At 43.5% G+C, this 26412-nt stretch overlaps 1 protein-coding gene across 2 annotated transcripts in view; it reads left to right on the top strand.

Moving 5' to 3' along the window:
* The first annotated feature begins 1611 nt into the window (after positions 1–1611).
* LOC143776622 (protocadherin-10-like) overlaps positions 1612–26412 on the top strand; it is a 165047-nt gene continuing 140246 nt past the window's right edge. For both annotated transcript variants that reach the window (XM_077266138.1, XM_077266139.1), the window contains exon 1: positions 1612–4379. In XM_077266138.1, coding sequence (XP_077122253.1) covers positions 1869–4379 — 2511 coding nt within the window. In that variant the 5' untranslated portion in view covers positions 1612–1868. The remainder of the gene's footprint in view (positions 4380–26412) is intronic.

Here is a 26412-nt window from a genome sequence, read left to right on the forward strand (position 1 = left end):
AAAGAAATGTGGAGGCTACATAACAGATGTCAAAATTAGGGCTCCCAGCTGACATTAAACAATCCATCGGTTTTACACAGTCGCATCTTGGGAGTCCTTTGTGGATGACAGAGGCCCCCTGTCCAACCATTTAGATGCCATGGTCATTACTACCTCCAGTTGCAACAGTTGCTGCTGGGCTCCATAAAAATCCTTCCAATTTCTACTGTGCATCAATGATGGTCGTTAGATGAAATGGGCACAAAGCCTATTTGTCACCAGGCCCCCAAGTCCATATCAGTCACATGCCATTTTACCATTGATCAGTTAGTCATCTCTTCTGCTACTTACATGAATCAGTTGTAATGAGGGTCGGCTATATGAGCAGAATAAGGGCCATTTCGACTAATTCAGGCTTTCAGATTTTGGCTTCTGAAAAATTTCATCAATTTCAGTCATTAATTATTTTATAATTAATTTCATATTTTTATTTATTTAAGTTCAGACATTTTTTATGCAATTTTCTTTCCAGTCCTATAGATAGACCTTTGGGAAAAGGCGCAAAACACAGTTATAGTACACTGTGTCTTGAAAAAATGCAAAGGACTCAATGACCAGAAAAGGTGAAAAAAGTCAAGAAAAACGCCCTTGTAATGTGTCTAATATGTCCCTATTAATATCTGACTTACGCATTTATTCCTGAAAAAAAGACAAGAAAAACACTGTAAAAAACTGTAACCTTCTCTCGAAAACTGCTAAGTGTGAAACCCTCCACCCCCAAAGTGTCCCAGGCATGGAACCCCCTCCATAAAATCTATAAGCCCACACATTTTACAGAACCGTCAGTAACAATCCCTAGTTCCCATTATTGTTGCGTCTCACAAAGGATCAGATGCGATCATCTGAAACCCTCTGGAATTGTTAGGGAAATTTATTGTCCTTGTTTTATTGATTATTGATAGAATCATGTAAATGTGATGTATTTGGCGCGTTAACAAGTTCTGAGCAATAATTTACAGTGAGCTGTTTATGGATTTTTAGGTTTTACAATAAAGGGTGAACGGAGTTTATTCGCATTGTTATCATGGATCATTTAATTTATGGGCTGTTCGCTTTTTTGTTTTCTGATAGGAAATATGACTGTTCTTTATTGGCTGTATGGTAATGGTATGGTTTGCTCTACTACATGCTCCAGCCTGCAATGGGTTAAAGGGGGGTAAAGTCTGGCCTCTGATACAATGTATTCAGCACCTATGTCCTAGCAGTAAACAATCAGCAGGGATACATTGTATACAGGGGGGATTGGGCATGGTTGTCACAGGGTTACAATGAACTTGGACATCTCCTGTCTCCTGCAGCTGTGATCACTCACTCAAGAGCTAGCAGTGAGAGCAGTAGGTCTGGTGTAACCCCCAAACTGCCAAACCCGAAGCCCACCCCACTCCAGGAGATCTCCGCAGCTGCCAGAGACAAGCTTCCTATAGCAAAGGGTTAAGCCCAACAGCTGTAAACTGCAGCTCTCAGTTCACTATGTCTCTGTCCACCAATACAGAAGCTGTAATGGGAATTTGGATCCCTCCCTCCCCCTCAGCCCTCTCTTCTAAAATGAAATAGTTGGGGAGGGGTGGGTGACTGACTGGGGAGGGAGGAAAGTATATGGAAGAAACACAAGTCTGGCTAGCAAGATCCTCACATTTAGCAAAGAGCTTCCTATTTTCTGCTATCAGATTGGATTAGGAGATCTTGGCTGGGGCCAGGTTCCCCAGTGACAGAGGATAGAGCTGGAGGAGGATTTTTTCCCCTGCCTGAGGATTTGTTGAGTTGCATTAGGTCTGACCGGAGCTCAGAGAACATCCTCAGTGGTGGTGGTGGTGGTGTCAGCGCTGGAGATGTGCTGGTGGTGGGATATCAGCAGAGGACCATGGTCTGCACAGGTTCTCCTGCCTTTACTACTCACTTGTTGCCTGGTGCCTGCCTCCAGCCAGATCCGCTACACGGTCCCTGAGGAGCTGGACCATGGGGCTTTTGTTGGGAACATCGCTGAGGACCTGGGTTTGGATATCTCCAAGCTGTCATCCAGGCGCTTCAGGATCGTGTCTGGGAGCAACAAGCAGCATCTGGAGGTGAACCTGGAGAACGGGATTCTGTTCGTCAATGAGAAGATAGACCGGGAAGAAGTTTGTGAGTTCCAGCCGGTGTGTAGCCTGCACTTGCAGGTGGTGATGGAGAACCCCCTGGAGCTCTATAGGGTGGAGGTGGAGATTTTGGATATCAATGATAATGCCCCCAGCTTTCCATGGCATGATTATGTGCTGGAGGTGACCGAGTCTGCAGCTCCTGGTGCCCGCTTCCCCCTGGAGAGTGCCCAGGACCCCGATGTGGGCACCAACTCCCTGCGCACCTACAAGCTCGGTCCGAACGGGTTCTTCTCCTTGGAGGTGCAGAGCAGGAGCGACGGCAGCAAATTTGCCGAGCTGGTTTTGGAGAGACCCTTGGACAGGGAGCAGCAGAAGACACATCGGGTCCTGCTGACGGCCATGGATGGCGGGGTACCGGAGCGATCCGGCACGGCTCTCATCATAGTCAGCGTTCTGGATGCCAATGACAATGTGCCCACCTTCGATCAGACGTTTTACCGGGTCAGTCTGCAGGAAAATGTGCCCCGGGGAACCCTTGTGATCAAGCTAAATGCCACCGACCTAGACGAGGGCACCAACGGGGAGATCGAGTACTCGTTCAGCGGACATGCACCCCAGAAGGTAAGGGACCTTTTCATGGTGGAACCCCGCAGCGGCAACGTCAGGGTTAAAGGGATTCTGGACTATGAAAAGTCCAATCTGTACGAACTGTACATACAAGCCAAGGACAGGGGCCCCTCCGCCGTGGCCGTGCACTGCCGGGTGCTGGTCAACCTGCTGGATGTCAATGACAATGCTCCAGAAGTCATCCTCACCTCGGTGTCCACACCTGTCATGGAGGATGCCCCTCCAGGGACTGTCATTGCTGTCATCAGTGTCATGGATCGGGACTCTGGGGACAACGGGGATGTCAACTGTGATATCCCCAAAAATGTCCCCTTCCAGCTGCACTCATCCTACAAAAACTACTACACCCTGGTGACCACCGAGGTCCTGGACAGGGAGTCGGTGTCCGAGTACAACATCACCATCAGTGCCAGGGACTTCGGTTCTCCACCTCTGATGACCAAGAAGGTGATCAGTGTCCAAGTGACGGACATCAATGACAACATTCCCACCTTTGTGCAGCCTTCATACACTGTGTATGTGATAGAGAATAATCCTCCGGGGGCTTCCATCTGCTCAGTGACTGCTCTGGACCCTGACTCTAACCAGAATGCCTACTTGTCCTACTCCATGGTGGAGGGTCAGATCCAGGGCATGCCAGTGTCCACCTATGTGTCCATCAACTCAGACAGCGGGAACATCTACGCCTTGCGCTCCTTTGACTATGAGCAGATCAGGAACTTCCAGATCCGAGTACAAGCTCAAGATGCTGGCTTCCCTCCACTAAGTAGTAACGTGACTATTAATGTCTTCATCCTGGACCAGAATGACAATGTGCCTGTCATTGTAGCCCCCCTACCCAAGAACGGCACTGTGGCTACAGAGATTCTCCCAAGGTATGCAGACCCTGGCTACTTGGTGGGTAAAATCTCAGCCATGGATGCAGACTCTGGTCAGAACTCTCGCCTTTCCTATCAGATACTGCAAGCTACTGATTCCACCTTATTCAGCATAGCCTTATACACAGGGGAGCTGAGGACCATACGAGCTCTGGGAGACAAGGATGCTACAAGACACAGACTCCTGATCCAAGTCAGAGACAATGGTCAACCTTCCCTGTCCACCTCTGTCTCAATAGTGTTGACTGTGGTGGACAACATCCCTGAGACCCCATCAGAACTGAATGATCTGCCTTTAAATTCAGACCACCCTTCCACCAGTTCCTCTCTAACTCTCTATTTAATAGTGTCCCTTGGCTCTGTGTCCTTCACCTTCCTGGTGGCCATAATTGTCCTCACAATCATTAAATGTCACAAAGACAGACTGTCTCTGCAGGATTACAAGTGCTCCTCCATGCCTACCTGTTGCTGCTGCATGAGGGCTGCATCCTCAGGAGATGTATTCAAGAATTCTAACATCAATCTGCAAATCTCTTCTGGAAATAAAGTGCAAACCAACTGCATGGAGTCCTCGGGGAGTGGTCCCCAAAATTACTGTTATAAAGTGTGTCTGACCCCAGAGTCCGCCAAGAGTGACTTCATGTTCTTAAAACCCTATAATTCAACAACCACACAAAACAATGAGAAAATCCCCGAAAAGACAGTTCCAGGAAAAGGTGGACAGAACCCCCCAGCTGTAAACAATGCAATCAATGAGGTAAATCACGGGTTAAATTGGAAATCTGCTCTGCTTTCTCCAGGTTCAGTAGATCCTAGCAGACTTGAGCTCTTAAAGGAACAGTACACTTAAAGTCTGATGTGTAGGTGGACATATCATTGGCGCAACCTGTGCAGTTGCACAGGGGTCCAAGAGCTAAGGGGGCTCACATCTACCTCCAAAGCAGGTGGAATTGTGCATCATGATGAGCTATTGGTCCATATATTGTTCTTGCACAGGGGCCCTCTTCTGTCTGTGTCTGCTACTGGGTGAATAATGCCACCAATTAGGTTGGGGGAGGCAGTCTGTAGTGTTGTTGAGTGGGATTACTGATGGGAAGTCTACAACTTCCTCTGCTCACCTGAGCCCCTCTTTACCTCCCCTACCTCCAGATCTGACATAGTTCCATGTGTATCATTAGCAGCTCTCCTGGTGTCCTGTGCTATTACAAACAGCACACTTTAGGTTTAGGATCCCATTGTGTTGCAGTGAGCAAAGGGTTACTGGCAGGCTAGACATCAGCGGTGATGAAAACCCCCTTAACTCTCTCCATATCTAACATGCTGGTGAATTAATCACCTGCATGGAAGGGAAATCTCCAGTGGATGCTTTCTTAATGTAACTGCTGGAAATAATGATTTCATTAACCAGCTCCAGCCACTGTGTGCTTTATTAGGAGCAGTAAAAGCCGAGAATTAACTGTGCAAGTGCATGCAGCAGCCTGCTCATGTATTCCTCCTGCGCGTCCAAGGGCGTTCATGGAACATCTTCTCCGTGTCCCCGGCTTCATCCTGAGGGGGTAATTTATGTCTTACAATTATTCTGTTCTAACTCCAAGGGCGTCCTTCAGGATGGACCAAATGGATCTTTTCGATGGCTGTGTTGTCATTGCTTTACGTGTGACACATGAAATCAGTGTCTGAGAGCCGTGAATCACTGATCAGTGAGCCCATAAATCCGCCCTGCTCCCACAACAGTGCATTATCCGGGATGCCTGGCCCACCATTACTATGCAGAGCGCCAGGGTTGGGGGACATATGTCTTTCTTATACAAACACTCTCAAGATTAACAAAGCGCCGGTGCCTGCTGCTGCTGCTGCTGATGGGAATAATGCATTGTAATATGTGTGCGGGAAGAAAAAGCCGAGCGGGGCCATTGTGCTCCAAGGTTACTGTGTCAGGCACACCACATGTGTGCCTCAGCAGAGGTCGGTGTGTGTGTGTGTGTGTGTGTGTGTGTGTGCATATAGGAACCTATCTGTACATTTAGTGTATGTCAATAATGCTTATAAATGTATTTATATTTACATTATATACACACATTCCCTCATTACACACACATTAAACAGATTGCGCACACTAGACACTTAACACACACTATATACGAACTATGTACACATTACACAGATTGGATACCATGCACACACCATACACACACAACACACCCCTCACTCAGAACGCACTGTCCACACAAACACACACAAAAATACGCTACACATGCACACAAACACACAGTATACACACACTCTACACACATGCACACAGTACACAAACACTCTACACGCAAGCTCATGTACGCACACACTCCCATAATACACACGCACATTACACACATAGTACACTCACAGCGTACACACACACTCTACACCCACATGCTCACACACACGCACATAGTGCACTCACAGTACACACTGTCTACACGCATGCACACAGTACACACACACTACACATGCACACAAACACACAATACACACAGGCTTATCTAGGCACATATGCCCATAATACACATGCACACTACACACATATCACACACACAGAGTACACACATACTCCACACACACACACACATGCTCATAGTTCACTCACAGTACACACACTCTACACACATGCTACACATACACAAACACACCGTACGCACACACTCTACACACATGCTGATAGTTCACTCACACTCCACACATGCTACACATACACACAAACACACAGTACACACAGTACGCACACACTCTACACACACGCACACAGTACACACACTCTACACACATGCTACACATACACACACAATACGCACACACTCTACACACATGCACACAGTACACACACTCTATACACAAGCTCATGTACACACACACACAGTACACACACTGCACACACACACAAACACACAGTACACACACTACACACACACACACACAGTACACACACTCTCTACACACACGCACACAGTACACACACTCTACACACATGCATACAGTACACACACTACACACAAGCTCATGTACACACACACACAGTACACACACTGCACACACACACGCTCTACATAAATGCACACAGTACACACACACTCTACACACACGCACACAGTACACACACACTCTACACACACGCACACAGTACACACACACACTCTACACACAAGCTCATGTACACACACACGCACACAGTACACACACTCTACACACACACACACTCTACATAAACGCACACAGTACACACACACTCTACACACAAGCTCATGTACACACACACAGTACACACACACTCTGCACACACACACACACACAGTACACACACACTGCACACATACACAGTACACACACACTCTACACACTAATGCTCACACATGCACATAGCGCACTCACAGTATGCACACACACGTGTACATGTCTATCTATACACCACTTTCTGGTATAATGTATCATAAATAGGGATCTCAGAATCAATTCACTAAATTGAAAATTGGTATAAAATTCCATCTCAAAGAATAAAACTGGATTTCTTAAAATATTTACCCAGCTATGTAAGCTAGGAGAATCAATTTGCCAGGTCTGAGACTCCAGCCTGATGGAGAATCAATGGAAAAGAGAATTTTTAAAGATTCGCTCATCTCTAATCACAATTCCTGACCAAGAGACGGATGTGCTGTCTCCTCTTATCTGTCACCTAGAAGTCCAATGACACTCAACCTGTGGCTCAGGAGAGATTCTCGCTTCTCCCTGGGGCTCCTATTAGCACTAGAATAGATCTTTAAGCCATGTCGGTGACAGTTGTGACAACAACGAATCCAACCGGAAAATAACATTTAGTATCTGAATGGAGCACACATATGGATGCTGGGCAGCAGACGTCTCTGGGCTGTGTAAGTCGCATGACTGATCTTGGATGCCACCGCTGTGCCAGGTGTTGATATTCTAAAATCGCAGCCCCTGATCTCCTGCTATCATCTTATTTTCTCTGATCCACTTGCTAGCTGTTAATTTCATGCTGAATATAAGCACAAAGGAAGGCATGATCTAAGTAGACTGCAGTTGGCTAAGTCAGCCACCAGATGGCAGCATTTCACAAGAAAACATCCTAATACAGCTATAATAACACTGGCAATGTTTGTACTAACAAGCTGCAAAGAAGAAAGATAACAGAGTTTATTCACACAAATCACTTTTACCCCCCCTGCAAAAAAAAAGTCCCTTCAGAAATGTTTGACTTGTTATTACCCGCAGACAGCGCACTAATAACAAAGGGTTAAACCGACAGTTAAAAAAAAAGGCCTAATTAGTCTGAGTTTACCCGCGATGTATAATCTTTGACAATTAATTAAATCTCATTTTGATGCATTATCATAATGTACCTTTCGTGACTGTCTCGCTTAAAAAAAAATAATTAGCTGTCAGCACCAGGCGAGGCTTGAACTTAGGTGAGGAGGCGGTATGTGCGGCTTCACTTCTACCTAATAGGTTCTGCTCGGAGTGTGCTGCTGTCCCGTGTAATATTAGATTTTATTAATGATCTGTAATGGAAGAAACGGCGACATTAAATGGACTCTTAACCTGTTCATTTTCTAGCATGCGTTTCTCGTTTCAAAGGGTTAAAAGGTTTCGTATTAATAGGGTCCGGATAATAAAAGGGTCCGTGTAGTGTTTGCAAGGATCCTTGGAGCCATACCTATGGATGAGATAGAGGGCTAGAACATATCCTATCCAGAAAACCTACAAATACCATACTGCTCACCATAGACATGTAAGGGCTATATGGGGTCTATGACGAACCCTATAGAATTCCTTCACCGGCAATGTCATTGGTAACAGTTCCCTGTCTATACCCCCATTGCGGTACTCGCCCTATTCATTGGCCAGTGCTCCGGCATTTCTGGGCTACTTTATAAGATCAGACGTATTCCAGACACAGAAGAGATTTTACATCATGTCGTGCAAACTAAAGACTGACTAACCGACTGGCCCCCCACCAAGCTGGCGATGCTAATGGCACAGCGGGGGTCTCAAGGAGAGGCAGATGTCTCGCTGTCATAGCCAGCGTATCTAAAGCATTAACAATAGATTTCTAGCTGATTATAAGAAAAAAATAAATAAAATATTTAAGAGAATGTTTTATTTATTGGGGATTTTTACAGTTTCTAACAGGGATACTTTTTAATGAATGGAATTAGAAAGACGACGCTATAAATACAGAATTCGCTTTCTGGAGATCTGTCGGCTTATAAACTGGTACCGTGGACAGCTCTCTTCTCTGTGAAGACCATGGCTTCATAATATGTGACTAAAGCCCCCATTAAAGCCATGTGAGATCGCTGATGACTGAGCGATGGTTCGGACAATCATTCGGCAGCCATCTTACTCAGCTCAGTATACACGCCCCTGTGTGCCCTATAAGAAGGACAGTTCTGTGGGTGACTTATCTCTAGGGAGAATCAAACGATCGGCCCATATACTGGTTCCTTATCTCCCTCCACATGTTCTTTAAAGGGTTACTATACATATCATATGGTCAGACCACCCATCAATGTCAGTGGGCAGGGTCGGACTGGGCCACCGGAGAGCAGGAGAATCCCCTGGTGGGCCCTAATACAGCAGTGAGACACTTACTCCCCAACATGAGCAGTACTTGGCCCAATACATTGACACTAGGTACAGACAAAAACAGAATCTCATCCTTCATTTTACAAGCTACCTAGTTTATTATTTTATAGAAGCAGAGGAACATTTCTGAAAGAGGGTGATGTAATCGATGCATGTAGCTGAACAGTGGGCCCCCAGGGTAAGTCTTACTGGTGGGCCCTTACCGCCTCGGTCCGGCACTGTCAGTGGGTTTGGCTGATGTTAGTCTAATATGTGTGGGGTCCTTAATGCTACTTGCACACATTAGATTAATTTGAGTGCGTATAGGACCTGCCTAAGGCCCCAATGGCAGATAAGTATCGGCCATGTAGGATTTTATCATACCTGATTCCTTTTTGACCAAAAATATACTGCATTGTTGAAAGTGTCTAAAAGTAACATCCTTTTCCCCACTGAGCTCCACATATTGGATGGTCGGCAGGGGTAAAGGTGGCATCCAAACAAGTATTAGCCTTATGGCAATGTTATGCGTCTGGCCATTGTCTTCCCTTGCCATGTGTTGTGCATGCTTCGGAATGATGTCACATTGAATGTTTAAGCTGCTCGTCAGGTTTGAAGAATTTTTAAAGGGTTTGTCCAGAACTAACATATCAATGACTTTATCTGTCTGTGGGATCGGTGATCAATATGAGATCTGTGGGGTTCCAACTTTCCTATTGGTACATTTCAGTACTAAACATTGCTTACATCCGGCTGCTAGAGATAGCAGATTCTTGGGGTTTCGGTTATCAAACCCCCACTGATTTCATATCTTATGGATAGTTCATTGATATATTAGCCTTGGACAGCGCCTTTAAATAAAAAAAAAATTAGGTTGATGCATGCCGACTCTGCCGAGCAATTGTTACACCAATTTCTTTAACGAAGAGTAGAAACGACCCGAAAGTAAAGTTAGGAGAAAGTAAAGCTGGAGAATTTCACATGCCTCAGTTTTGCCTAAACATCTTCCAGCGCACTGCTGGTTATTGTAGTGTTCCTCAGCTCAAGGCTCCCAGGCCATAGGTAGGCCTCAGCTGCAGATACATTTGAGAACAAGGAGCATCAGGGGTCAAAGCATCACTTTAATTAACCCCTTCATGACCGTGGGATTTTTCGTTTTTCCGTTTTCGTTTTTCACTCCCCTCCTTCCCAGAGCCATAACTTTTTTATTTTTCCGTCAATTTTGCCATGTGAGGGCTTATTTTTTGCGGGACGAGTTGTACTTTTGAATGACACCATTGGTTTTACCATGGCATGTACTAGAACTAGAAAACGGGAAAAAAATTCCAAGTGCGGTGAAATTGCAAAAAAAGTGCAATCCCACACTTGTTTTTTGTTTGTTTTTTTTGCTACGTTCACTCAATGCTAAAACTGACCTGCCATTATGATTCTCCAGGTCAGTACGAGTTCATAGGCACCTAACATGACTAGGTTATTTTTCATCTAAGTGGTGAAAAAAAACTCCAAACTTTGCAAAAAAAATAAATAAATAAAATTGCACCATTTTCCGATACTCGTAGCGTCTCCATTTTTCATGATCTGGGGTCAGTTGAGGACTTATTTTTTGCGTGCCGAGACGGCGTTTTTAATGATACCAATTCGGTGCAGATGCGTTCTTTTGATCGCCCGTTATTGCATTTTAATGCAAATCGCGGCGACCAAAAAAACATAATTCTGGCGTTTCGATTTTTTTTCTCGTTACGCCGTTTTGCGATCAGGTTAATGCTTTTTTTTTATTGATAGATCGGGCGATTCTGAACGCGGCGATACCAAATATGTGTAGGTTTGATTATTTTTTTGATTTATTTTGATTGGGGCGAAAGGGGGGTGATTTAAACTTTTATATTTTTTTTATTTTTTTCACATTTTTTTTTACTTTTTTTTTTTAACTTTTACCATGCTTCTATAGCCTCCATGGGAGGCTAGAAGCAGGCACAGCCCGATCGGCTCTGCTACATAACAGCGATCATCAGATCGCTGTTATGTAGCTAAAATGCAGGTGTGCTGTGAGCGCCAACCACAGGGGGGCGCTCACAGCCACCGGCGATCAGTAACCATAGAGGTCTCAAGGACCTCTATGGTTACAATATACAAGCATCGCCGACCCCCGATCATGTGACGGGGGTCGGCGATGCGCTCATTTCCGGCCGCCCGGCCGGATGCGGTAGTTAAATGCCGCTGTCTGAGTTTGACAGCGGCATTTAACTAGTTAATAGCGGCGGGTGATCGCGATTTCACCCGCCGCTATTGCGCACACATGTCAGCTGTAAAAAACAGCTGACATGTCGCGACTTTGATGTGCGCTCACCGCCGGAGCGCACATCAAAGCAGGGGACCCGACATCGGACGGTATAGTACGTCCGATGTCGGGAAGGGGTTAAGGTCAAAACTATATTATTAATTAACACTTCGGCAAAATTTAGACCACTTGGTCATTTCCTTAAAGGAGGAGAAAGAAAGAAAGAAAGAAAGAAAGAAAGAAAGAAAGAAAGAAAGAAAGAAAGAAAGAGAAAGAAAGAGATTGAGATTTACTTACCCTCTCCGGGTCCAGCGAAGTGACAATGGAGATAATAAAAACCACTAGTGGATTAGTGGCAAAGACTCAATACTGGATCCAGGGATTATAAACAAAGCTATTCTTTTTTTTCAGAACTGGAAAGCCCCTTTCAGAATCTGACCAATTGATCTAAATTTTGCCAAAAAGTTAACAATCAACAATATAGTTTTGACCCTAATACCAAACTCCAGAGATGCTATGACCCCTGATGCTTCTTGTCCTCAGCAGTGTCTGCAGCCTAGGGCCGGGGGCTACATGTGGTCCCGGAGCCTTGGGTTGAAGAACACTGGAATAATCAGCAGTGTAGAGTTTCCTGGTGGACGCTTAGGCAACATTGAGGCATCTGAAAGTCTCCCGCTGTCTTGGTTTACTTCCAGGTTGTTTCTACTTTTATTGGATAAATTGGTGTAGCAATTGCTAAAGATGGGGAAAAAGGGTTTTTTTAAACCAGAAACAGACTTTTTTTTCAAATAATAATATCTAATAATAATATAAAATAATCATATTTTTAATATCCACCATGGCTTAATACAATGCCATCTCTCATGTTTAAAAATAACTTGTGACCTACAAATCATTGGAGATTAATTCTGAAGAGTCTGTGGTTGGCTGAGGCTCGTAGACTTTGCGTGATCCTGGCTCCCCTGCTCTAGATTTCTAGTTATCTTTACTTACTCACATCCAATATTTGGACGTAGCCAAGGTATTTGGCCTATATTATATTCTTCCATATCCATATGGCTTGAATATGTAATGTATCACCCAATAACAGTTGTTGCCCCCGTTTTCCCCCATCAGCGCCATCCTTCTCTGTTATAGATTAGCATAGCCGACGATGCCAAAAAGGTGCTGATCTCATATGCTCAGCTGAAAAGGTTAAAATAATTTTGTTGTGCTTCAATATATGGAAATGTTATAAAATTTCACAAATAGATTCCAGTCGAACATTTTATGGATTTTAATTGGCCGGTCAAACACCTCGATCCTTGGCGACCACAATGCCCAGACCAGGGAGTGACAGCCACCATTGAGCCACCAGTTTTTTAGCCCAAGAGACTGTAACCTGTAGAGGACAGACTCGTAGTGTAGATCATGCAGTGTGAATTGTACTCTAGGCTTGGATTGATATTAAAGCTCGACATGTTGCCTGCAGTAAGGTCTCATCCCTCTACGATACTGAATCAGGTGGATGTTTCACGAGTCCTCGCCGAGGCGTACGAGCCGCCCAATGACACGCACCCATCTTAGACATTCATTGATGCCATTTAACTAATCCCCTCTAGTGATCAGCTCTCAGAACAATCAGGCTCATCATTGATATCACTGTGCCTCCGTAGACGTCTTGTCAAACTGCATATAGATTTAGTGAAGCGGGCAGGTTGGCAGGATAAGAAATGCCATGACCTACATAGATCTATTTGACATGACCTATAAGAATCAGCTGGAAGTAGAAATTGTAACAGAAAATAAAGTTATTATCTGTATCCGGGTCCGTTTTTAATCTCAAGTTCCGAGACAATGGGCTGAAATATTGCTATTCCCCACAGGCACATAATAGGATTAATGGAGGAATCTCATAGCTGCTCAGTAATGTTCATATTGTCAATGGCATCGGAATACGAATAATGTGTACTAATGAATTTCCCCTAATTATTTAATCAGCAAAATCATTAACATTTATATCACCAGTATTATACTCATCTCCTCTCCTCATTTCTTCGGCTATGTTTATTTTTTGTTCCGAACAATTGCTATTTTTGGCATTTATTCTAGCTGCAAATACACAAAGTTTTCTTTTCCGTGGAGATTTCAGAAATGTCTTGAGTTTCAATCAGTATCAGCCCTACTGATGTGATTTTTGCTGCCTTTCAACTCCACTGTTAGAAGGGCAGACAAGCTGCAAACTCGAGTTCAAATGTTCCATTTAATATGGTCACAGTTAAGCTGGCAGACAGATTTTTCCCATGTGGCCAATTCCAAAGACACAAGCAATTTGATGGGGGAAAAGCCAGTTTGTTACTTTTCTCTACTTTTCTTATAGTTTTACTCTTTTTGCCTTTTAATAGGAATGAGGAACTTTGTGACAATTGAAGAAAAAGTTTCAGAGCCTTTAAAATCGGAATGTTTTGGAAACTTGCCGGAATTATAGATTTTCGGCAAATGCTACTCGTAATACATTGCGATTTAGCAGTGGAGTGTTAGGGTAAGGGTGCACAGCAACTTTGGTTATACAAAAGGACTTTTTTTAGACAACGAAAACATTTGTGTTTCTCATCTGTTGACTATTTTAGTTCTCCAATTTGGCTGTAAAAAATGGCCATACTGCAGAGGGGAAATGTAATGTCCATTCTAGCCTATAGAAGCAAAGTGGACCACCTGTCATGACTCTGGGTGACCCAACACCGTGGGCTTCTTCCCTGTCCCTGACAATAGGGGTGACCTAGCTCGCCCTATTCCCTGGGATACTTCTGAAGGTGAAGATGCCAGGGCCGCCACCCTTGCCTTATCTCCTGAGTTAGCCCTCCATCTGTTCTCTTCCCCCACCCAGGGATTAGGGGAGCTTCTGTGCACTGCAGTACACCAACCCGGCGAACAAGGCAGCACGAACAACGGTAACTGAAAATACCAGGCATACAAATATTAACTCACATTTATCAGAAGAATGCACCGGGGAATGGAGGACGGTGAAAAACCAAAGTAAGAGGAGGAAAGGGAATTATCACACTTACAAACCCATGCAACAGTCACAGATAACTCCTCCAAACTCCTCATATAACCACCGAAACTCCTCTCCAAGCTATGCAGCATAAGCTAGCTCTGACAATGTGTTTCAATCAGAACCCAGATTATAAAGGGCATAGGAGTGGGTAACTGAGCTTAACTGGGAGCTCCGACTACCAGAGCTACCAATATGGCTGACCCCTGTTCTGTCAAAAGTAATTAACATCATTTAAAAAGAAGGTGAAGTGCTTCTTTTCAGCGTAGGAGTAGGAGTAATCAGACGCCGTGGTCTTCTGGCTCCTCTCTGCTGCCGTAACCCCATGACACTACCACTGACAACAAAAAGGTTGAATTTTTTGCCATAGATGTATCACATCAGGTCATGGGTGTCAATGCTAATCTAATCATCAGTTGTGAAGGAACGATCTTCTCTAAAAGAGTTGCTGTGTAGCTGCAGCCATATTTTTCATATGACGAAAAGATTTTGCAGTTTACAATATACTTTATGTATAGAGTCCTGAAAGATATAGAATCTCTGCTTGTTGTCATGCTGTTGAATGTTTTTGACATTTGTTTATGTTCAGTGTATAAAGATCTGTCAGAGAGATGTGAAGCGTTGCTTGACTCAGTTCAGGTCAGTTATCTGATCCGTGTACCCGTAATCACCACAAGACCAGGACTTTTCTTTATTTGCTGTACATGAAGGATAAAATGTGGAAAATGTATTAAGAGTTTAATATTATAGTGAACTAAAGAGTGGATTCATGCTTCCTGACCCACGGGCAGCATGAATCAGACACTGGCTGTGGTATTGTAGCCGGTATGTCTGGCTATGAAAGGCTGTGGTATGTCAGAGAAAACACACTTTGAAAAAACGGACATTAACGGTGTCCAAGGCCGGTCCTCAGTGACTTCTCCCCATCCTGCTCCCCTAGGCTGACAGGTCTCTCCCTATGGGGAGAGGGCCAGGGAGAAGCTGCCAGGCACTGGCCTCTTGGACTAGTCATCTGCTTTTCAAAGGATTTTTTCTCTAAAACATTGCAGTATGATAATTTAACCACTGTCTGATTCATAATGCGCACACAGCACAAATTAGCTGTCAGTTTTACTTTAATTCTGTACTACTCATGTTAAGAATAATATTAACCCCTTCATGACCGGAGGTATTTTCGTTTTGTTGTTTTTGTTTTTTGCTCCCCTTCTTCCCAGAGCCATAACTTTTTTTTATTTTTTGGTCAATATGGCCATGTGAGGGCTTGTTGTTTTTTGCAGGACGAGTTGCACTTTTGAACGACACCATTGGTTTTAACATATCGTGTACTAGAAAACAGGAAAAACATTCCAAGTGTGGTGAAATTGCCAAAAAAGTGCAATTCCACAATTGTTTTTTGTTTTGCTTTTTTATTATCTTCAATAAATGCTAAAACTGACCTGCCATTATTATTTTCCAGGTCATTACGAGTTCATAGACACCAAACATATCTAGGTTATTGTTTATCAAAGTGGTGAAAATTTTTTCCAAAATTAGTTAAAAAAAAAGTTGCCCCATTTTCTGATACCTGTAGCATCTCCATTTTTCATAATCTCGGGTTGGGTGATGGCTTCTTTATAATTTTAATTATACCATTTTGGTGCACATACGATCTTTTGATCACCCGTTATTGCATTTTAATGCAATGTTGCAGCGACCAAAAAAAGTAATTCTGGCGTTTTGACTTTTTTTCTTGATACGTCATTTAGCGATCGGGTTAATTTTTTTTATATTGATAGATCAGGCGATTCTGAATGTGGCGATACCAAATATGTGTATGTTTGATTCTTCTTAATTGTTTTATTTTGAATGAGGCGAAAGGGGGGTGATTTGAACTTATATATATGTGTGTATATATATATATATATATATATATATATATATATATATATATATATATATATATATATACATATTTTAATATTTTCAAAAACTTTTTTTATTACTTTTGGCATGCTTCAGTAGTCTCCATGTGAGACTAAACACTGCCATAACCCGATCGGCTCTGCTACATACAGGCGATGATCAGATCAGCAGAATTGCTAACTTGCTATGAGCACCAACCACAGGGCGGCGCTCATAACAATCTGGCAGTGACAACCATAGAGGTCTCCTGGAGTCTCGGGGGTCACCGATGGGCAGGAATTCCAGCGCGTTTGCTGGAAGCGCGCGTTAAATGCCGCTGTCAGAGTTTGACAGCGGCATTTAACTAGTTAACAGCCGTGGGTGGATCACGATTCCTCCCGCGGCTGTTAGAGGCATATGTCAGCTGTTCAAAACAGCTGACATGTGCTGCAAAGGATTTGGGCTGAGTGCCGGAGCCCACATCAAATGGAAGGTGTCTAACATCAGGGTACTATTACACCCGATGTTGGAAAGGGGTTAAAGGGGATGCACACCTAAGATCCCGAGAATGGGGCTCTGAAGAGTTTTATTTGATAGTAAGTAGATCAATCTTGTGCACCTCCTTTCCATTCAGTCTACTGGCAGACAAAGACAGAAAAAGGCCCCTGTGCAAGGCCTTTAGCTTTCCAATAGATCATCATAATGCAAAATTCTACCTGCTTTGGAGATAGCAATGGGCCCCTTAACTTCTAGGGCCCCCTGTACGGTTGCACAGGTTGCACCAATGATATGTCCGCCCCTGATTCATTCTCTATAAGTCTGCCAGCGATAGCTGAGTGTTGTACACGAGATCAGGAAATTGTCCCCTATCCTTTGAACTTCCAAACTTAAAACAACCCCTTTAATTTCTGACAAATGAATATCCCTTTATAAACATTGTGTAACACTGGCATCCCTGCATGATTCTCCTTCCTATTCCCGACAGGGACGCCGATATCCTCACCGGCACAGCTGCCCTGTTGCTTCTGTTCCTGCCCCTGCAGCGGCTTTCTGCTCCTTGGGCCTGTGCACATTGTGCATGTCTCCCAGAAATGCGCTTAGGGTCCCTGCTTCTTAAAGGGAGCAGGGTGCGCATTACAGAAATGTCCCCAACCTAGAGCAACCAAATATTAAGTTGAGGGTGCCAACAATTTTTTCTGGCCCATTTTTGCTTTTGTGTGTGTGAAATTATGTTCAATTTGCCTTTTTTTCCTCAGTTTTTTTGTGTTGTTCCAATACACATGAAGGAAATAAACATGTGTATAACAAAACATGTGTAATTGCAATAATTTTCTGTGAGAAGTACTTCATTTTCAGGAACAACTTCAAGGTTGCCAACACTTTTGGTTGTGGCTGTTTTATGTATACATTATATATACAGTATGTACAGTATATATAGTAAAGCGACTGGGATAAGTCCCCCCAGAAAACAAGTCCAGTACGCCAGACCACTTAGCTATATGCTCACCTGTGATGATACTTGATGTTCCATTAGAAATGCAAAGCGGTGTATTCTGCAGGGACAATGACTGGATTTAGATAGGTGGGAAGTTTTTCTTTCTGGGGCCCGAGATCATTAATATGAGCTTCATTGTTGAATGTGATTGATGTCCACATCGTGTACGGGGACTCCGTTATTATCTGTTATCTCTCTTTCTATTGCCATCTATTCAGGAGATTCTATTGTGAAAGCTTCATTGGTCGCTATCTCACTGAGGTTTTATTTCTCTTTCCTTCTGATCAGTAGAAATGAGTGAACCTGATAAACTCGCAGTACCTCACTATACTATATAATGTGCCACATAATGAAATGCTATTGTTTCCTACAACCACTGCCAAATATTTGCTAAGTGGCCATTCTTTTATTCTTTGTGAAGGAACCTTAGGTGGAGGTAGAGAACTCCTCATTCAATAATTAGGAAATTGCATGGTGTAAGTATTGAGTGGCTGGTTACTGGCGGTCAAGGCTCCATTTAAGGCTACTTTCACATTAGCGTTGTGTGATGCACATCGCGATGCGTCGTTTTGGAGAAAAAAACGCATCCTGAAAAGTTGCCCGCAGGATGCGTTTTCATGCGACGGATGCGTCGTGTTTTGGCTGACCATCGGCACAAAAAACGTTCCATGTAGCTTTTTTTTGTGCGTCGTGTCCGCCATTTTCAACCGCGCATACGTGGCCAAACTCCGCCCCCTCCTCCCCGGAACTCACAATAGGCAGCGGATGCGTTGTAAAACTGCATCCGCTGCCCACGTTGTGCTACATTAACACACTGTCCGTCGGTACGTCGGACTAGTGTGAAAGTAGCCTAAGCTGTCCAAAAAAAGCTGCTAAGGTGCATCTTTACCTTATTGAAATATAAATATATTTTTTAAATTTTCCTATTTCAATGTACAACTTAAAACAAACAAACATTGTTTTACACCCACAAACTTAAATTTAGCCCAAAAAGTTCTACTTTGTTCTCATCTGACCAGAGAACCTTTGTGGAGACACAAGGAGTCAGCAGGTGCCCTGGTCTGCTAGCCGGAACCACATGAACCAAGGATCATTCCACCGAATGCCCGCTCTCCTTTTAATGTGGGCTTAACCCTACTCAGACAACACAGGGTGAGGGTAAAACAGTGTGGCAATACCTTATTGAACCACAAAACAGGCAAATAACACGTAGAACAGTTCCAGCACAATACCCAAGATGGTGCACAATTACAGAGTCTCACTCTTCCGCCGGGATAAAAGCAGCTGTGACTTCAGAGCTTCCAGGGCCAACTACCCCATCTGTGGTAAGCGCACAGAGAGGAGGTACCGACACGCTTAGGGCATAACAATCCATTGAGGTACAAGGCCAGCTGACCAGAGGGTCACAACCTGGCTTCTCTGAACATCTCCATGGAGGAAGGTAACCAATTGGTTCCATTCCTGGCCCCCACAAATGTATCCATGGGGCTCAGGCGACCGGTGGGTCCAAATCCTGACTACCAGAAACGGATCCATGTATTTGCGATGGTCAGTGGAGCAGATGTATATTCTTCCTGCCAGGACTTTGGTCCTCTAACCTGGCATCCTGTACAATGACAAATCTGTGCCCCTCATGATGGAGCCATGATGTTCTGGCTGCTGACCTCTAGAGAGCCTCTGGTTCTTTGGATCTCATGACTATCTCTGTCTTGAGGTATATATGTCTGATGTTACAGAGGCACGTAACCTCTTTCTATAGTTAACAACTGTCCTTCATCCAGCATAGATAGGTAAAGGGGAAGAATGGTGACAAGATCAACTTGCATTGTTTGATTATGTAATCTATTTGCATAGTTTTCCCTCCTCTGTTTTCTAAGTCAACAAACTAGGTGGTCTGGAAAATCTGTAATCACCATATCGGCAAGCGTCATTGTTCAGCGACCCTGCATGCAAAAAGAGTCAACATTTCAGACTCTTGACCAACTGAAGAAAAAAATATATACTTTCAAAAGTCAACATATAGATAATAGTATATTCCTCCTTGTTTGCTGAAAATAGACATCTAGTTAATTAAGATAAAATAGTGTGTTGTCACAACCTTCTTTCACATTCTGGCTGTGTCCCATACATGGCATGTGATAGAAGATGCTTTGGTCAGATAAGACTAAATTAGAACATTTTATGGTGTCCCAGTATGGACAGGGAAGCTGGTCAGAGTTGATGGGAAGATTAATGAAGCTAAATACAGGGCAATCCTTTAGGAAAACCTGTTAGAGGCTGCCTCAGACTTGAGATTGGGGCATAGGTTCACCTTCCAGCACAGGAACAGAACTCTTAACGTACTCCCAGAGTTAGAATGGATGGTTTAGATCAAAGCATGCTCATGTGTGTGAATGGCCCAGTCACAGTCCAAATTTAAATCCCATTAAACAGACTTGAAAATTGCTGTTGACAGACGCCTCCATCCAATGTCACTGGTAGAGACAAACCCCAAAAGACTTGCAGCAGTAATTGCAGCAAAAGATGGCCCTACAAAGTATTGACTCAAGGGGGCTGAATATAAAAGCACGTCATAATTTCTTGAGTTATATTTTTAAAATATTCAGAAAATCATGTTGACCATTGATGTTGACGCCATCCATTTAGAGCTCGGAAATGGCCACAGCCTAGATAAATAATAAATGTAGAAATAGTCTGAAGAAATAATTCAGCTTCATGAACAGACTTAAAAAGTCATAAAATGCGACTGTCTCTGCTGTAAACCACTGGTGAATGAATGAGAAGCTGCTGGGACAGCATCAATGACGAGCGTTGCCGTCACTGATGATGCGCTGCTTCACAGCCTGACCCGCGGTGAACTCCGGACCGTGGGAAAATGTACAGGCATTTTTTCCCCCGCCATTTTTTTTCCCTGAAAAGATTCTTTTATTAAATACATACTAGTCCCATAATTTGCACACACATTATACTAATTGTATTGGTCACACACATCTATATATCAAACTATTCTGTATGAATTTACTGTATGTAAACCATGTCTCCTATCCTGTCGGCTCCTGCATTGATTTTACAGAAGCCGACAAATGAATTACCGGCTAATCTTCTATCTATATCTCTATGCAATATAAAGATACTGTATATACTTGTGTATAAGCTGAGATTTTCAGCACATTTTTTTGTGCTGAAAATGCCCCCCCTCGGCTTATACATGAGTCATGGTCCAGAAAGCCGGGAGGGGAGGAGGAGGATGAGCGGGAGCCGGTGGCTCTAGCACAGTGACAGCTGCAGCTGCCGGCTTCCAGAAGACATCAATACTCACCCTCCATCGCTGCATCTCCGTCCCTGTATCTGTCCCAGCGCTGGTAGCTCTTTCCTGTTCCTGTGCTCAGCGGTCACATGGTACCGCTCATTAAGGTAATGAATATGTACACGTCTCCACTCCCATAGGCATGAGTGCATATTCATGACCTTAATGAGCGGATCCACGTGACCGCTTAGCACAGGAAGAAGCTGCTGCGCCGGGACAATGGAGATGCAGGGACATTCAGTGACGGCGCGAGGAGGGTGAGTATGATGGGGAGGATGTGGGAGGACGGGGGAGCCCAGCCATGCATACAAGATGGGACGGGGAGCCATGCATACAAGATGGGACGGAGAGCCATGAATACAAGATGGGATGGGGAGCCATGCATACAAGGATGGGACGGGGGGAGCCATGCATACAAGGATGGGAGGGGGGGAGCCGAGCCATGCACACAAGGATGGGAGGGGGGGAGCCAAGCCATGCATACAAGATGGGACGGGGGGAGCAATGCACACAACGAGAGGACTGGGGGAGCCATGCATACAACGGGGAGCCACACAGAGCAGGACAGGGGAAACCATGCATATCGGCGTAGGAATGAGGGGACAATACATACCCGGCTTATACTCCAGTCAATAAGCTTACCCAGTTTTCCATGGCAAAATTAGGTGCCATGGCTTATACTCTGGTCGGCTTATACTCGAGTACAGTATATATGGTATATATATATATATATATATATATATATATATATATATATATATATATGTATATATAGATATGTGTGTCACTGACACATATATATATATATATATATATATATATATATATATATATATATACCTATTCTATATGTATATATGTATTCTATCCATTCTAACCTGTCAGTGTGATTTTACTGTAGCCGCATATGAATTTACAGCTTTTCAAAGGACACCGGTGCGTAAAAATCGGACACTACTCGCATGGTGCGAGTGCTGTGTGATTTTTTCTCGCACCCATTGACTTGCATTGGACTCACTACTCGTTACGAATATTCGAGTATTTGGACCTACTCGTTACGAGTATAGCGAGTCCGAATATTTCACTTCTCGCTCATCCCTAGTATTGATGTTGATGTTGATGTAACGCTCGCATCAATGCATTTCAGATGATCACTCACCCTTAAGGATTGATTGCAATCAGAAAAGCTATGCGACATTTCTAATTGGAGGAATTTGTTATTATTATTATTATTACACCTTCTACATATTGGGTAGGTCCTTGGAGATGGGAATACCCCTTTAATATAGTTTAGGTTGCTTTTCCATAAGTCCACAAGTTGTCCAGTGGGCGACGACAGAATTTTGCACTTTGTGAAATAGGATTTAGGCTTCTTTTTCGCTCACTAAATAAATCTATAGCAGCCAATCTAATTGCAGGTTTCATTTTCAACAGCAGTGGAAGAAATGAGAGCTGTGATGTGATTAGTTGCTGTCGCCACCAAGTAGAGTTTTTCTTTTAGACAGTTACATATATCTGCTCTGCTCTTCTGGCTTTTTACAGTAATTGAACAAGGCTTAAAAGTAATTCACCAGTTTTCCGTACCCTATGGCTACTGGGGGCACTATACAATAGTGGTCCATAGAATCTACTGATCTTCTGATATGGTGTTCAATAGTCACAGCTATTCCTTTTCTTAAAGGGTTTTTATATGAAGAGAACCCCATATTGAAACCATTCCATTAGTTGAACGACCCAGTCCTTGTGAATGAAATCAAAGGCATTTATGCCCAGTCGTGTATGACTGGCTGCAGCTTCCTCCAGCATGAGGTTGATGACCAGGTCAACCATAGCGGTCACTACTGCTAGTACAATCCAATATCCCATCTCTGGAGAATCCTAACAGTGCACAGTGCACGTGCTGTGAGGATTCACAAGTCTGCAGTCTCATAGAATGACTGCAATCTTGTTCTCCAAGGCTGGACAACCCCTTTAACAGGATGATAGGTGAGATCAGGTTATAACTAGTGATGAGCGGATATACTCGTTGCTTGGGTTTTCCCCAGCACGCTCGGGTGGTCTCCGAGTATTTGTTAGTGTTCGGAGATTTAGTTTTCCTCGCCTCAGCTGCATGATTTGCAGCTGCTGGACAGCTTGATTACAGGTGGGGATTACCTAGCAACCAGGCAACCCCCACATGTACTCAGGCTGGCTAGCAGCTGTAAATCATGCAGCTGAGTCAACAAAAGCTAAATCTCCGAACAGTCACAAATACTTGGAGACCACCCGAGCGTGCTCAGGAAAACCCGAGCAACAAGTATGCTTGCTCATCACTAGTTATAACCTATACATGGGATGTTATAACCTGTTGATCAGTGGGGACCAACAGCGAGGACCTTTACTGATCGGCAGAGCAGAGGTACTTTTATCCACATTAGAATGTAGTAGGGCCCATGCTCAACCTCTGCTCCTTGTATGGCACAAAATTGGCTTTTACCGGCAGCCCGTTTTTAGTATAAATGTAGAGCGGACCACTCCTTTAAATATCTCACATTTTGCCTTGTAGAGCACAGATAAAGGTAGGGTCACATAACCATTTTATCTACATCTGAGAAAAGCTCTCCAGACTTTCTTCAGAGTGGCATCAATTTTTCTTGGACGTGGAGAGCAAAAAAAATTAAAACGTTTCTCCACCTTCTACTTCTATCAGTTCATGAAAATCGAACCGCACTCAGATGTTACCACAGTGTGGTCTGTGGTTTTTCGCAGACCCATAGACTTAAATTGATGATTTTGATCTCATTCACTCGGTTTGTGGAAAAAATCAGAGATGTCGATTATTTTTTTCTGTAGACCACTCGGTTTTAGGTAAAAGTCAAACGTGCACTTTCCCATAGAATATCGTAGGTATGAGTGCTTTCTCTGAAAACCACAAATAATGTGAGTACGAGCCCTTTGTATGAGAGAGAGACCCTGTCAATAACAATTCATTTTCATACTATAATTGAAATTGAAAAAAATGAAAAAAAAAAAATCTAAATGTGCTTTTCCACACAATCCCAACATGAAAAACAAACTGGTTCCAGTCCCCATTTACAGTGGAATAATGCGGAGTAAAATCTGCATTGAATTGGGCCGCAGTGTGATCACTAGGGTTGAGCGACCTTTATTTTTTTAGGGTCGAGTCGGGTTTTGCGAAACCCGACTGTCTTAAAAGTCGAGTCGAGTGAAATCGGCCGACCACCGTGAAAAGTCGGGGATCGGCCGAAACACGAAACCCAATGAAGAAATTGAATTATTCTCTCTCTCCCTCCACTTCCTTCCTTCCTTCCCCCGGAACGGTAAGACTGCTTTTACACATTGCAAATCGCTGCAACATGCAAGCGAAAAAATGGCGATAGTTGTGCACGCCCCCTGACGCCTATCTCATCACTCTGCCGCTCCTTCATTGGCTGCAATAATGGCGCTAGACACGTCATTCGAAACGCGACTTTGGCGCCAAGTTCGCGTGCCGCGTGGCCGACCCCGCACAGGGATCGGGTCGGGTTTCATGAGACGCCGACTTTGCCAAAAGTCGGCGACTTATGAAAATGACCGATCCGTTTCGTTCAACCCTAGTGATCACGTCTCTATTGAACAGACAGACTGGCACCTGTTTGTTATTGAAATTACTTGGGGTCTCAGCTGCCAGACCCCCAACTATTTGACATAAGTCAATAAAGTCATAAAGTGAATTTTGAGAAAGCGCTTTTAAGCCACTCAGCAATTAGTCTAATTATTCCGGCTAATGAATACCCTCATTGTAGGATAAATACATTTCTGTGTGAAGGGCATTTTATTGCAGTAAATTCTATTTGTTCTTAATGACGACTGAAATTAAAGCCTTAAACACTGAGCCCGTATTCCTTCTATTGTAATGGTTTCAATGTCATAGTGTTACCATCAGACTGAAGCTCAGCAAGGTTGACAGCTCCGCTATACGAGGGTATATTGCTCAGACGGGAGGAATAGCACGTGTCTGATCAACCTCTGTCACTCCAGCTGTTGATTAAACTTTAACTTCTTTCCATCACTTTTAGGATAAGATGGAGATAATGCAATTTCATCCAGACAGTTTGTTTGTCTTCAGGCTGATTGCAATCACTTAGCGTTTTTTTTTTGCATGTTTTGCTGCTTTAAACGCAACATTATGATTTTACAACAATTTCTGTTATCAGGATGAGGCATTGTGGAAAAGAAGAAAAGATTTTCTGTTCACATAATCACGCCATCTTCTTTCCCTGATACGATTAATTGCCCGTATATTGCTTTGGAGATACGCAGACTATGCTCAGCAGCCTGCAAAGGCTTGATGGGGTCATTTAGAAAAGTACATGCATAGATTTTTGTGCTTGTTTTATGTACATTTGCACAGATGATTGCATTAATACCGGCGTTCGTGTGTCCATGGCTACAGTTAACTATTATGTTGCCTTGAAACAAATTTTCTTTTCATTTCATGTAAATCATTTATTAGACCTAATGTACAATACAGACTCTAGAGTAGAGCAAAATCCCAATAAGTCAGAATTTATACCTGTACAGATGTAGCAAAGGTAACCATGGCCATCTTGATAAATTGTCAGACAAGGTTTTTTCACTTATGGGGATTTTGATCATTTAACATTGTACAAGCCATAAGCCTATGTCAAGGTGGGCATTGGATTACATTTTTTGTGCTGTTATTTGAGTCAGGTTAATTTTTGCTAAATCAGTAGGTGATATGCATGTCACTGTAAGAAGTCTATACGGCGGGCTGTAGTCTTCCCCTAGATATACTGCTCACTGTACATCCGTAATGGAGCATGCAGCGGAACATGGCACAATTCACTTTTCTTACACATTTCATATGAAAGGATATCAATCATAGAGAATAAGCTATATGCCTCTACATTAAACTTTTGGACAAGAGATGTTCATGAGGTCTTGGGTTGTAGGGCAGCAGCATACTTATACTGGGTGCAGAGATTGTACCTGGGATTGGTCTACACCCCATATCAGGACCTCATACCACGAATACTTGATGAAGGTAGTCTGTTCCAGATTTACCATTAGTCCTAAAAACGTCAAGCTATGGATTTGCTATAGGTTTATGTGTGTGAGTCAATGGTCATTTGGTCATGCTACAATTGTATGTTGTGTGGGATTCGTTCTCTTCTAGGCA

Source organism: Ranitomeya variabilis, chromosome 5 (genome assembly GCF_051348905.1).
Source record: "Ranitomeya variabilis isolate aRanVar5 chromosome 5, aRanVar5.hap1, whole genome shotgun sequence".
NCBI classification, from domain to species: Eukaryota; Metazoa; Chordata; class Amphibia; order Anura; family Dendrobatidae; genus Ranitomeya; species Ranitomeya variabilis.